The sequence below is a fragment of the Notolabrus celidotus genome, chromosome 10, assembly GCF_009762535.1.
Source record: "Notolabrus celidotus isolate fNotCel1 chromosome 10, fNotCel1.pri, whole genome shotgun sequence".
Classification (NCBI taxonomy): domain Eukaryota; kingdom Metazoa; phylum Chordata; class Actinopteri; order Labriformes; family Labridae; genus Notolabrus; species Notolabrus celidotus.
In genome coordinates, this window is record NC_048281.1 from 12,401,663 (window position 1) to 12,416,479 (window position 14,817).

The 14,817-nt window shown below is 43.6% G+C and overlaps 1 protein-coding gene across 1 annotated transcript in view; it reads right to left on the reverse strand.

Annotated features, from left to right (window-relative positions):
• Positions 1–261: 261 nt before the first annotated feature.
• mylka (myosin, light chain kinase a) overlaps positions 262–14,817 on the reverse strand; it is a 54,692-nt gene continuing 40,136 nt past the window's right edge. The window contains 10 exon segments of the mRNA XM_034694013.1: positions 262–484; positions 800–890; positions 1,164–1,196; positions 2,726–2,834; positions 2,924–3,114; positions 3,321–3,480; positions 3,812–3,939; positions 4,061–4,108; positions 11,031–11,090; positions 13,049–13,165. Of these exon segments, the coding sequence (XP_034549904.1) occupies positions 262–484; positions 800–890; positions 1,164–1,196; positions 2,726–2,834; positions 2,924–3,114; positions 3,321–3,480; positions 3,812–3,939; positions 4,061–4,108; positions 11,031–11,090; positions 13,049–13,165 (1,160 nt within the window).

The window sequence follows — 14,817 nt, forward strand, 5'->3', positions numbered from 1 at the left end:
TTAAAACTCCATCAGTACATTAATATCATTATTATCTAAAGGTTTTATGGACTTTAACAGTCACTCAGTGAGGTTTGTGAATGATCTCCTCCCTAACAGGCTGAATCATCTCTCCTCCAGCTCCTGTGAGCTCTCTGATTCAGGACGAACTGAAAACAACGTTTTCTCTTTAACTTAAAGATTAAACTGAAATAATCGGAGCATTTATCGGCTCTTCGAAGGTTATAGGGACGATGATAAATCAGATATCTGTGTTTGAGTTCAGGGAATCCTCACGTACATCTCAAGCACCATGACGATGTCGGACTTGCCCTCGAAGGCGTCGATGCACTGCGCCAGTTTGGGGTGATGGAGGCTGTTCATGATACCAATCTCCTGCCGCACGTTCTCCTTCTCCTTTGCAGAGTACGCCTTGATGAACTTCCCTGCCCACACCTTCTTCGTCGCCTTCTCCACCAGTTTGAACACTTGACCGAACTTCCCCCTGAGAGAGAGACACACAGACACAAACTCGTTATGTTTATACAGTATTGATGAGGTTCTCGTTGTGATGAAGTATCAAATGATGCTGTAAACTCCTCCCCCTCTCTGAGCGTGCTCAGTGCAGCCCTCAGGTGATAACCAACTTTGGGATACCTGAGAGATCTGCAGCTCCAGGCCTCGTGCAGTCAGACTGAGCAGAGTGTGTGTGTGAGCAGTGTGTGTGTGTTTAAGTGACAAAGCAGTACACTCTCTGTTTATACACAATAACAACAGAAGAGGTGCATTGTGGGTGAGGTGTGATTGGGCGGAGTCTTACGTTCCCAGCCTCTCCTCCACGTCATAGAGCTCCTTCACCTTCATGTCTGCTCTGACCGTCACGTCCCTGTAGTCCGGCTCCTTCTCCGAGTCTGACACGAGAGAGGTCAAAGGTCAGCTGACAGCAGATGGATCATGTGACCTGATGTGTGTTAAAGTATGATACACTGACTCTGAGTGTGTGTGTGTTTGTGTGTATGTGTGTGTGTCTTTGTGTGAGTGTGTGTGTATGTGTGTGTGTCTTTGTGTGTGTCAGCTCCTGTTCCTCTTTTCTCTCTGCTTTGTTACTGTGTTAGTGCAGAGCTGTGGTGTGTGTTACTTGTGTGAAGTTAATCAGCTGATAGAATGTAAACAGGAAGTCGTACCATCGTCCTCCTCCTCGGCCTCCTCCTGGTTATCTGTCAGACCAACAGCACACAGTTAGTTCAGTTAGTCTCACACTGAAGCTTCACTTTAGTTTAGTTAACTTGGTTTAGTTTACTTTAGTTAACTTAGTTTAGTTTAATATAGTTTAGTAAACTTAGTTTAGTTTAGTTTAGTTTACTTTAGTTAACTTAGTTTTGTTTAACTTAGTTTAGTAAACTTAGTTTAGTTTAGTTAACTCAGTTTAGTTTAGTTAACTTAGTTTAGTTTAGTTAACTCAGTTTAGTTTAGTTAACCTAGTTTAGTTAACTTAGTTTAGTTTAGTTAACTTAGTTGTGTTTTGGTAAACTTAGTGTAGTTTAGTTAAGTTAGTTTAGTTTAGTTAACGTAGTTTAGTTTAGTTAACTTAGTTTAGTTAACTTAGTTTAGTTTAGTTAACTTAGTTTAGTTAACTTAGTTTAGTTTAGTTAACTTAGTTTAGTCAACTTAGTGTAGTTTAGTTAAGTTAGTTTAGTTTAGTTAACGTAGTTTAATTTAGTTAACTTAGTTTAGTTTAACTTATTTTAGTTAAGTTAGTTTAGTAAACTTAGTTTAGTTTAGTTTAGTTAAGTTAACTTAGTTTAGTTTAGTTAGTTTAGTTTAGTTAACTTAGTTTAGTTAGTTTGGTTTAGTTAACTTAGTTTAGTTTACGTGGTTTAGTTTAGTTTGGTTAAGTTAGTTTAGTTAAGTTAGTTTAGTTAAGTTAAGTTAAGTTAGTTTAGTTTAGTTTAGTTAACTTATTTTAGTTTTGTTAACGTAGTTTAGTTTAGTTTAGTTAACTTATTTTAGTTTAGTTAACTTAGTTTTGTTAACGTAGTTTAGTTTAGTTAACTTAGTTTAGTTTAGTTAGTTTAGTTAAGATTAGTTAAGTTAAGTTAGTTTAGTTTAGTTAACTTAGTTTAGTTTAGTTAACTTAGTTTAGTTTAGTAGCCTGGGGATGTTCTAATGTGAATGATACTCTTTCATAGACTGTAGATTTGAACTCTTTGATCTGACTTCACAGGAGCTGAACTCTTCTCTGTTTTCAGGTGCGTCCAGCGTGAATCTGATCCTCCTCTTCTATCAGTCTAAATACTGACTGCACAACAACAACAGCTGCTGCTACTGAGCATGTGCAGTAGGAGCACACAACAACAGCGATTATATTCTGGTTAACTTTCTCTGAAGTGACAGGGCGACATCAACGTCTCAAACCACAGCAGATCCACCTCAGAGCCTCAGACAGCTCCACAGAGGAACGGATCAGAGTGTGTCCACTAACAGGTCTAGTTTGGAGTCTGGGATCTAAAGTCTCTCTGAACACCTTCAGAGAGCTTCAGATCTGTCAGATCAGAATGACAAGAGTCTGTCCTCCTGCCTGTGGGCAGTGACGGGACCTCAAGCTGATGAAAATATGTGTGGCAGTTTAGTCTGAGACTTAAAACCAGATCTTCATGAGAAAAATAAAACCTTAAATAAGACCTGAAGACCAGGACTCTGAGGATCCAGACTGGATATAACTGTAACGTGGTTTAATGTTACTCACCGTCCACCAGCCCGACTGTCACAGGTTCAGACTCTGCGCCCGGCTCGCTGACTCCGTAGATGTTCTCGGCCCGGATACGGAACTTGTACTCCCGTTCGGGGAGGAGGTCCTGGAGACAGAGACTTCAAACTGTGACCTGTTCCTGAGCAGAGACCTCCTATAGACCTGACCTGTGTCAGGGAGGGCACACACACTTACCTGTATGTTGTAGGAGGTGCTGTTACAGGACACCAGGTGTTTCCACTGAGGGTCCACAGAGTCCCAGATCTCCACGTTGTAGGACTGAACGGCGCTGCCTCCGTCGTACGTGGGACCGTACCAGGATAGGGTCAGACTGGCACGCCGGATGTCTGAGGTCGCAGGGATCTTAGCTGGGGGGTCGGGTTTGTCTGAGGAGGGGAGTGGAATGGGTTAAAGATAGACAATGTGTGTGTGTGTATAACTTTACAAACAAGACACAGGTTTTTCATGAATGAGACTGAAGCTGATTTATTCTCTTAAAAATAAAACCTGTCTTTGTGTGTATGTGTATGTGTCTGTGTCTGTGTCTGTGTCTGTGTCTGTGTCTGTGTCTGTGTCTGTGTGTGTGTCTCACCGACGATGGTGAGGTTGAGTGCAGCCTGGCGGAGGCCGTAGCTGTTCCTCAGCTCGATGGTGTAACAGCCACAGTGCTCTTGCTGACCGCTGCTGATGGTCAACAGACTACTGCTGTCACTGCTCTCTATGGACGAGATCCCAGCCGTGCCCTCCTGGATCTACACTCACATACACGCACGCACGCAACCACACACGCACGCACGCACGCACGCACGCACGCACACACACACACACACACACACACACACACAGGTACAGAGATTAAAGAGGAGATTATTCAGTGTTCCTCTCTTCCTGTGAAATAAAGTTTAAACATCAGGTGTGTTAAATTTTAGAGCAGCGTGTCTCCTCTCAGACATAAACTCCCAGCAGTCACTGCTCAAGACAGTCATTAACTCTAACCAATCACACCTGCTGTGTGTGTGTGTGTGTGTGTGTGTGTGTGTGTGTGTGTGTGTGTGTGTGTGTGTGTGTGTGTGTGTGTCTCACTGGTTTCCTGAACTTCAGCCAGGTGCAGTTGATGGGCGGAGCTCCAGAGAACTTGCAGAGGATTTCCACCTTCTCCCCGGCCAGGATCTTCATGTCCTCTGGGAACTGAAGGATCTGAGGAGGGATGGCTGGGGGCATAGATCAATAATCAATCATTAATCATCAATAACTAATAATTTATAATCAATCAAAAATAATTGAAAGACCAACTTCTTTATTTGTTTAAACAGGTGTGTTTGTGTGAGTCACCTTGTTTGGGAGGAGTCTTGGCTGTGGGTTTCTTGATTCTGGCTTCACCTGGTGCACAAACACAGAGACAGTCAGTGACACGGGAATCGAACTGGTGAACCGTCTGACAGATGATGTGGTGACAAGATGTGGTGACAGACACCGTCTCTCACGGTGGTGCAGCATCCTGCAGACCTGCTCCTCTCTCTCCTGCTGCTCTGCTGTCTGCATGTTGAAGCATCACAGGGTCGGGCTGACACACACATGCACCACTGTTTACTACTCTAGACACCAGGTCTTTGGGATCCAGACTTTCTGACAGGTGAAGGTTTCTGTTCTCGATGAACCTGCATGAAGATCTTGTGAAGGTCACCGTGCTGTGGAACAACATCTGCACAAAACTAACAGAGCTGAAACAGTTCAGCTGTGTTTACCTGAACACCTGTATGAGTGTGTTTACCTGAACACCTGTATGAGTGTGTTTACCTGAACACCTGCAGACACAGAGTCGGTCTGAGACAGGCCGGACACACACAGGGGGACATGCTGAGATCTCTGCAGGTCACAGCTGCTGCATCGTTGACACACCTCCGTTCTTTATTTATTGACCTTCATCAAAGTGTTCAGACGAGCAGCTTCAGATAATCTGAACTAAACTGAGTCAGGACTTTTCCTTTTAAGGAGCTGAACTTTAGAGCTGATGTATTTCTCTCTCTCTCTCTCTCTCTCTCTGATCACTTCTTTTGTTTTTAAAGCAGCTCCTGGTGGAGGACTGAGAGCCTCTCTAACACCAGGATGTATGGAAGCTTCTTCTTCATGGGTCACATAAAAAAGGAGGACAAGAAGAAGAATGTGAGACCGAGCGTCTCTGATGACCAAATATGGTCATTCTAAAAATAGTTCCTCAGCAGGCAGGAAATAGTTCCTGGAGGTTTTATTTATTCTGACGGCTGAAGAAGAAGAAGAAGACGTGCAGCTCTACATATTTCAAACCAACACATGAATGATTCTCTTTCACACAGAGTGATTTCTACTCTTGCCTGTCCTGAAGGTGGCGCTATCACAGCTTCATTCAGATCATTAACCACAAAGTAACTGGAGAGGAAGAATTCAACACTACGGGCAATGCTCCTCTCATCTTTGATGAAGCTTAATGACACCCTGTTTATATATATGCGCTAACGCTGAAGCTACAGACAGCCGACAGTTAGCTTAGCTTAGCTTAGCTTAGCTGAGCATAGTATAAGTTCATCCTTATAACCTGATGGCAGCCATAGTGTTAGAACACATCATGTTTGTGACAAAAGTGCAGAGCAGAAGTCATGAAAGATTAGCATAAAGATTGGGAACCTGCAGACCTGACCTCTGGCCTTTCCTGTAACATCAGGCTCTGGTTTCTGATTGGCTCAAACAGTGATTACATCATCTCCACTGGATTAGGTCCCAAACACACCTGCAGAGACCTCCACCAAGGTGAGCTGATCAGACTGATGATGTTTCCAATTAACGATCATTTTAATGAATCACCTGCACCAAAGAGAGGAAACAGGTGGACCCAGAGCCTGTGACATGTGCACTGATTCTAAGCTAACAGAACAGACCTCACAGCAGAGATGTGTTTGACAGGAGAGACAGCTGGGAACTTTTTCTGTACTGAAGCTACCTGTTCATACCTGAGTGTGACATCACAGCATAAAGAGAACTTGTGACAGAGAGCAGAGTCTGTGTGTGTCTTTAATAACAAACAAGAAGAGGAAGCAAAAATAAACTCTTAAGAAGAATAAAGAGGTAGAGAAATCTAATAAATATAAACAGTAACTTTATACTACTTTAACTGACAGACAGGTACTCTGCATGTTTCTGTGCTCTGAAAGATCAGAGAGCGGAGGTGAAGGTGCTCTCTGCAGTGAGCTGAAAACATGTTTCTGTAATAATATTTGAATCGGGTGAAACGTCAGTACGTTGTTCTTCAGTCTGTTAAAGTTGATATCACGTTTTATTTCTGATCTGAGACCAGCTGCACAGAGATACAGAAACCCCTCAGGTAAGAGCTCCACAGATCAAACATATTAAAGTTATAAGTTATAATTATTGATGCTTTAATATGTCAGTGAGCTCTTTTAATGACCTCATAAACAGCTGATGTTTATATCTGATATTAATGTTCTGAGTTATTGCTCTGCAGGATTACAGACCATCATTAAACTCTGTCTCTTTATGATCTGTGTTTTTAAAATATGTCTTAACCTCTCCCTGAGTCAGAGTCAATAAAGGTGTACTGTCTCTTTAAATAACACACCTGATCAATAAATCCGGGTTTAAACTTCACAGACAGACGCTACCCTACAACGCTCTGAGGCTGCTTTACATGATCAATTATCTATTAGAAGATTCAGATGATGGTCATATTCTGTGAGTCAATGAGTGTGTTGTTATTTCAGACTGAAACCAAAGAAGAAGATCTGACGTGGATCAAGACTCGGGTCTGACCCGGTCTCTGAGCTCCTGATGAAATAAATATCTCTGATCCATCCAACAGAACAAAATGTTCAATAAGAGTCAGCTGATCCTCAGGGCACGGTTTTCCACTCACACTCACACTCACACACCCACACACTCACACACACACACACACACACACACACACACACACACACACACACACACACACACACACACACACACACACACACAAACACACACACACACACACACACACACACACACAAAGTCTGGTGTGTTTGTGTGTTCAGGCTGCTTCACAAACAGAAAGATAAATACATCTTTAATTAAATCTGAACACAAACAGCGTGTGACCTTTGACCTCTGAGCTGATCTCGGCGTGAAAATCAAACATCAGGGAGACGAAAGCTAAAAATCACTGAATCCTGTTTCTACAGACCCAGGCCCCACCTCCTCCTGGGGTCAGAGCGAGCATCAGTGTTTACGTTAACAGTGAACTGTGTCAGAGTGAGCGGGAAGACTTGTTCTTTATAGAAAGTGTGATGTTTGGACCTCATTTAGGATACCTCTACCTGCCTGAAGTCTCAACTGAGGACTCGTTTGTCTGGAGTCCACGATAAGTTAAAGGAGCAGGCTGTCGGATGCTAAGAGCTGCTCAGCTAAATCTCAGATCATCTGATGATCAACACTTTTCATTTCTGATTGTCTCACCACAGAGAGAGCAGCTAACAGCGAACAAGGCTGCAGGCTGTAACACTTCATACAACGATTAAACACAGGATCATTATCTAACGAGCACAAACTGATAAGCTGAGCTGCAGCCAGGACTACAGGTCTGCAGGACGCTATCAAACATTAAATCATAGATATATTCCTGTCACAGACTCTCTCAGACTCAGCCTGAGGTTTTCTCTCTCGGTCTTCGTGTCTCCGTCTCTGCGTGACCTCGTGGAGCGTCTTAAAAGGAGCTGCAGAGTTTAATCTGCAGGGTGAAGTAAAACAAAGTCTGAGAGGAGGGACGGTTGAGGAAAGCAGGCCTTAAAAGGAAGAGAGGGAGAGGAAGAGCTCTGCACCCCCCCCCCCCCGCTGTCCTCCCCCATCCTCCCCATCACTCTCTGTGCTGTCAGCTCAGATCTGCTGCTTAGACTCTGCACAGGACTCCCTGTTACACTCCGAGCTGAGCAGAGGGAGTAATGAATGACACACAGCTGGAACCAAGCGCTACATGCTACATGTGAAACTAACCTGTTAGCATGTTGTTCCAAGATGCAGTTAGTTGTAAAAACTTTCACTTTAGAAGCTGTAAAAGGACAGCTTATCTGCTGTGTGGATATATATGCTTCAGTGAGTGTCAGAAATGTTAGCTTAGGTTATCATAAAGAATGGAGGCAGGAGGAAACTAACCTTTCTCCATTAAAAGAGAATAACGTGAGAAAATACATCATGATGGTGCTATTCCGCACTTATCATCCTGGTAGAAACAAAATATATGCTAAGATGCTAACGTGATGCATAGCTAACGTAGATTTTAAAGAACAATCAGTAAAGAGCTGATGGTCATGCAGAACTATGAGTCTCATGATCACAGACGTTGGTTGTTAGCTTTTGAGCTGCCGTTAGTTAGCATGTAGCATGTAAATATGCTAGCTAAATTCCTTTAGCATTTAGCCCACAACGCTTTATCACAAACACGACACATGGGAGGAAAGTCTGCATGTTCTCCCCCACAGCAACGGTTCATTAGCTGCACTAAGCTAGCACATCTATGCTAGTTACTTTGTCAGAGTGCGGACAACTTTAGCCTGGCTTAGCATAAACACTGGAAGCAAGTAGCAATGCCAGCCTGGCTCTCTGAAAATGAGTCTCAGGACATGACATTGAAAAGACGCTGTGGTCATCATAGAGTCATGTTAAAAGATCTACAGGACGGTGGTGAAAGTACCAACGTAACAGAGACGTTTCCACGCTAACAGAGCTCCTACAGGACAGACAAAGCAGCTAACTTTAGCTTCAACTGTGATGATCCAGGATCGACTCCCACACACTCAAACGACTCCTCACAGTTTACTCTACACACAGACACGTGATGATGTCTGGATTTAATGAACAGCTTGAACTCTTTAACATCCAATGATCAACAAGATGTGAGCTTCTCCATCCAACACGAGAGGAGGTTAGCACGTTAGCTTCATGCTAACACCAAAACCACCTCTCTACAAAAACACACACACACACACACACACACACACACACACACACACACACACACACACACACACACACACACACACACACACACTTCAAGCTTCTCTCTTTTATTATCCACAAACTCAACCAGGACACCAGAGTTCACCTGAGACCTGCATCCACAGAACCTAATACTGAGGTATGCAACTGACACACACACACTGCACACACACACACACACACGCACGCATGCTAGCACGCACGCAAACACACACACACGCACACACACACACACACACATGCACACACAGCAGGGAGGATTAAGAGCTGGATCATAAAGATAAGGCAGATTTTCCACTGAGAGCTGAAGACAGACAAACATTAAACTGCAGCACACATACACACACACTGACACACACACTGATCCACACACTGATACACATACTCTGTCTGTCTGCAGTTCTCAGTAGTAAACATGTGATCAGGTTTAACGTTGGGCTGACAGGAGCTTGAAGCAGAGACCAGGTGAGTTATAGAGGAGGCTCTCTGATGAACCCTGAGTTCAAGTCCCCAGGCTCCACATCAGCTTACTAAGGAGAGCTGTGGAGCTGCAGGAAGCAGGAACTAGAGCTGAGGAGGTCTCTCCACCTTTACATGCTGCTTTAAAACATCTTAGACTGAACGAGGGAGCAGTTCGTCACATGGCCACTTTCATCCTCCTTCTAATGAGACTTCCGTGTGATATTCTAACTGCTAAACAGACATTTATCATTATTTAAATAAGACTGTTTAATGAAATCTCAGAGAACAATAAGGAGTAGTTTCTCCGGTTATCCAGCAGAGAGCACTCTCAGTAATCAATCATTGAATCTGCTCAAAGAAACACTGAGAAGAGAAGAAGAGGAGAGAAGAGTGAAGCCTCTGGGGCTGTCCCATCACGCACATCTGATCAGACTTACACAGTGTGATCTTCTCTGTGTGATAAAATGGGGTTTGGTGAGTGAGTTCTGGTAGCTTTTTAAAGCTCATAGCATCAGGTGATGTACCTATATGACACCTGCTTATCTCACTACAGACAGCTGAATGAAGAGGCAGCTGATCGGACACAAGGAGAGGCTAACATCGGGTCAGACAATGATTCTGATATGGATGACCTCTTCAGAGCTGCATGAAATTCAGTCTGTGATTACAGCTGTGACTGCTGATAAGAAGCTAATGGTCTGAATGAAGGATGAGGTCAGTGAAGAGATGCTGAGGTGTGTTATTGAGGCATTCAGAGTTAGATAGAGAACACTAGCCTCTCAGACGCCTGCAGCCGGTCTCTGGTCTCTGGTCTCTGTTTACGTATCTTAAAGTACGAGGCTCATTCTGAAACCTCTACGTCATCTGAACAGCTGCTGAGTTCTAAACACAGGAGAAACTAGTAAACCAGTACGGGACGCAGAGAGAGGGATTTCACCAGAAGATGAAGAAGCAAGTCATAGCTCCACTGTGCAAAGCATGCTGGGAAACAGACTAGCAGCACCACTTTTCTCCCTTGTTAGGTTGTGATCATGCGTTTAAAGAAACAGCTGTGACTGTTTGAAAGAATAAACTGTGGAGCTGCTCTGACTGAAAACACTCCTCAGTCTAAGACTTCAGGTGACCAACAAGGGGCACTCTCATGAGGAGCAGGCTGTCGACCATCAGCAGCCTGAGCTCTGCTCACACACAGGAGGAGTTGAAGAGAACTACACAGCTGCACTGACTCTGCTAGATACTGAACACAAAGATCCACAGGAGGACAGATTAACCCTTAAACACCCGGAATCCAGAAACAGACTTTAGACTCATGAGACTTTACTGAAGTGCTTAATGGACCATCTCTCTCTGTTAGGACACGGTGCGACGGTCTCAGTTATCTGGCTGACGATGAGCGGAGAGCTACAAACAATCTATACAAACATGACTCAGCGTCCGACAGCCAGAGACCTGTAACCTGAGTCAACACAGCAAATAGACTAGTACGCACACGCACACGCACACGCACACACACACACACACACACGCACACGGACACACACACAGGATGCTGAGGGGCTGATGGAAGATGAAGTCCTCATGTGGAGAGGAGCAGTTTACAATTCTGGAGGAGGAATAATCTGACAGTGATGACTTCAATGATACACAGAGCTGCTCTAAAATAAAAGCTGTGTGTGTGTGTGTGTGTGTGTGTGTGTGTGTGTGTGTGTGTGTGTGTGTATGTGTGTGTGTGCGTGTGTGTGTGGGAACCAGTGATCCCAGGCTGCAGCTCCATATTGGGACAAAAGGAAAGAGGCTGCTGCATATTTTGGAAACTCACTCTCTGAGGTCGGAGTCGCCTTCTTCGACTTCTTGTCAGCCGGAGAGTTCTCTGAGGGGTCTGCAGAAGGGAGGGAGACGGAGAGAGAGAGAGATGGAGAGAGAGAGAAGGAGAGAGAGAGAGAGAGAGAGAGAGAGAGAGAGAGAGAGAGAGGAAACAATGAGTACGTTTTTGTTTGTCAAGAAGAAAGTAAGATAAATAATGAAAAACAGCTTCACACGAGGGCTCTGATATCTGACTGCTGTTTAGTTTCCAGATAATGTCATTACACTGAGCTGTGTTCCTCCTGCTGTTGCTCTCCGTACAGACTGTTTTTCCCGCTGACACCTGATTGGTCGATACTACTCAGACTACAGACAGAGACCAGAACACTTCTCATCCAGACCCTGAGTATATGTCCTTCATGAGGACTCTGTAAATAGAGATCACATCTGCTGTATGATTCTCTCAGATCCAGAGTTTATGTACCTGTTGGTCTGGTTCCATCGTCTCACCATCTGGTTATGAACACAAACATTTGAGAATTTTTAAACTTTATTCTACAAACAGAACCTGTCAGCAGAAACTGAAGTCCAGGACAGACCAGGTAAAGGTGCTGTGCAAAGTGAGCTTTAAGGTCTTCAGGAGTGAAGAGGAGCTCAGTTACTCTCAATCAAACATCATGTTGGAATCACTAACGTGTGTTTCCACAGAGCAGAGGGACCCGTGTCGATCTTATCATCCTGGATTACAGGAACAGGCTCAGTGTCTCCCTGCAGCTCTGTGAGAAGCTGCTCCTCTGATCCCCAGAGGATGAACCCTGGGATGGTTCTACTTCCTGTTAGATTAACGTTTACATGGGTGATTCCAGGAATCTCCTTCTGAGATGTTCGATAAAAACTCTGTTTGTGTTGATTTATTTTAATGACAGGAAACCAGACGGAGACGGCTGAGGCATACTGGAAAACCAGCGGGGGGGGGGGGGGGGGGGGGGGGTAATATGCTCACTGGAGGATTAAGACTTTTATATATATATATAATATCTATATATATAAACATGAGAGGGAGAGAATCACATTCTGACTTCAGGCTGTTTCAGATTCTGTGTTGGATCAAGTGTGTCGGCTTAAATAAACAGATTACACTGATCAGTGTTTATAAACAATAAACTCTGCGTCTGCATTAAAGGACACGATGATCTTTAATTTAATCCACTTTGAGACAGAGAACCTAACCCTGAACCTGTTCAACAGGATGAGAGCTCACAGCTCTGAGCAGCAGAGAGGAGATGCTGACAGCTCAGCTCTACAAACAGACACAAAACAAGAGCAGACTGCTCAGAGCTGTGAGCTTCAGGACGTGTTTGTTGTTTGAACATCTTATCTGCTCTGTGAGTGAGGCTTGTAAGACGAGCAGAGAGCGGGGCTGATGATGATTTAACGTCTTTACACAGAGGAAAATTTATAGAGGAACATTTATAACCTTTTTTAAGTAGATCTATGTTTTTTTGTTCTGTAATGGGTGCAGAGCAATCACAGGAGAGGATGATTAGAGCTGAGAACATTCAGAGGATTACACAAACTATAAGAAGTAACTTAAAGATGGACTTTTACTTTCAATATCTGACTTTCAAAACAAAACATGATCCCTGTCTGCCGTCAGGATCTGCTTCTAAACATTTAAACGTTTCCTTGTTTGATCAGGAAACATAAGAAGTGTTTGTGTCTGATAGTCTTTCTACAGTTTGGTCTCATTTTAATAAATCAGAAGTTTTCACCAACAAACCCTTCAGACATGGATTCAAACCTGGTGTTTCAAACTTTGAGATGTTAGAACTATAAACTATAAATCACAGATTTTTGTTTCTCTTTGTCAGCTAATTATAGACTCCTTACAGACAAACACAGACGTACCTCCATCACAGTGAAAGAGACTCAGCTACACGTTTTTCCTGTCATCTCTAGGTGACTCAGCAGCAGATTTATTAAATCTCACACATTCATAAAAACGTTCATAGAGAGAAGGTTTGAGGTTCTTACCGTCCACGAGAACCATACAGGAACACTCAGCTTTCCCTGCTGAGTTCTCCGCTCTGCATTTATACTCTCCTTCATCCTCAGGGAGAGCTTTACCGATCGTCAGAGAGCACAGCCCGCCTGAAACAACAACAACAACAACAATGTTAGAACAGAACACCACAACAAAACAACGTCAGAGATCACAGCTCGCCTGAAACAACAACACAACAACAATACGTTAGAGATCAACAACACACACACATCAAAATACAACAACACAACAATGTTACAACACTACAACATGTTAAAACACAACACTCAACAACAAAACTTCAAGTTAGAACTCAACAAGGCCGCCTGAAAAACAATATGTTAAAGATCAACAACAATGTTAGAACACAACGACAGTGTTAGAAAACAATACAATACACCATAATAATAGACATCAACAAGCACACAACAACAACACAACATAACAACACACAGCATCAGAAATCAACATAAAGAGATCAACAACATACAACAACACACAATACAACGTCAGAACACCACAACACATAATAACACACACTGTGTCAGAGATCAACAATACACAGATTAAGAACACAACAACACACACAAACATCAAAATAAACCAAACACACATGAACACAGAGAACACAAACCCACACATCGACACACCCACACACCCACACAGAGAACACAAACACACACACACACACACACACACACACACACACACACACACACACACACACACACACACACACACACACACACACACACACATTTAGGGTCAGGGTGCTGGAGGGAGTCTGTAGGTTACAGTCATACTCTTCACTTTTTTAACACCTGTCTGTTGTCAGATATAACCTCTGGTGTTACTGTTTCACCCTGAGTATGCTGGGAACATGGAGAGGAGGGGCTGGATCCATGAGGTCTCATGTTATCATCTTCTCTCCTTCATCATGTCGTCATCACTTTATTTAATACAATGTGAGGCGCCGATCTGACCGAACACACTCTTCGATCTAAGACAGGTGACCAGCACAGGTGAAGAAGTCTTCACACAGCAACAGGTTTAAACCCTTTGAGAGCCTGGAAGACCAGACCAGGTCTCACATACAGGAATCTACAGCTCTCTATACATGTTCAGAGTTATATTTCTACCTCCGATGTTTGCATTAGAGTCTCTGCTGTACTCAAGTGTGTGTTTTCATTCAGTACATATTTATGGTTGTTTTAATTGAGTTACTTTATTATCTGGTTTAATAAACAGCAATGCATCATGGTCTATAATATCACCATGTGACTACAGCTTTGTTCTCCTGACATGATGACTGTTCACACACACACACACACACACACAGGAGGAAGCTGTGTGTGTGAGACGCTGAGAAGTACAGGTGAACATGTGTCACCTGTACTGACCGTCACATGAACCATCAGAGAGAACACACAACAACTGTAACAACAACACAACACAGCCTGCAGCTGTCTGAGGAAACATGGCGACCTCTGACCTTTAACATGAGTCCTCAGTATGCAGGACACACACACACACACACACACACACACACACACACACACACACACACACACACACACACACACATACACACACACACAGCGGATCAGGGGCTGTCCTGCAGACTGAAATAACAGGAGGGGGATTAAACTCAGACACACACACTCAGGGAATCCTCAGCCTGTGTTCTCATCTGTGCATAATTCAACACACACACACACACACACACACACACACACACCACACACACACACACACACAC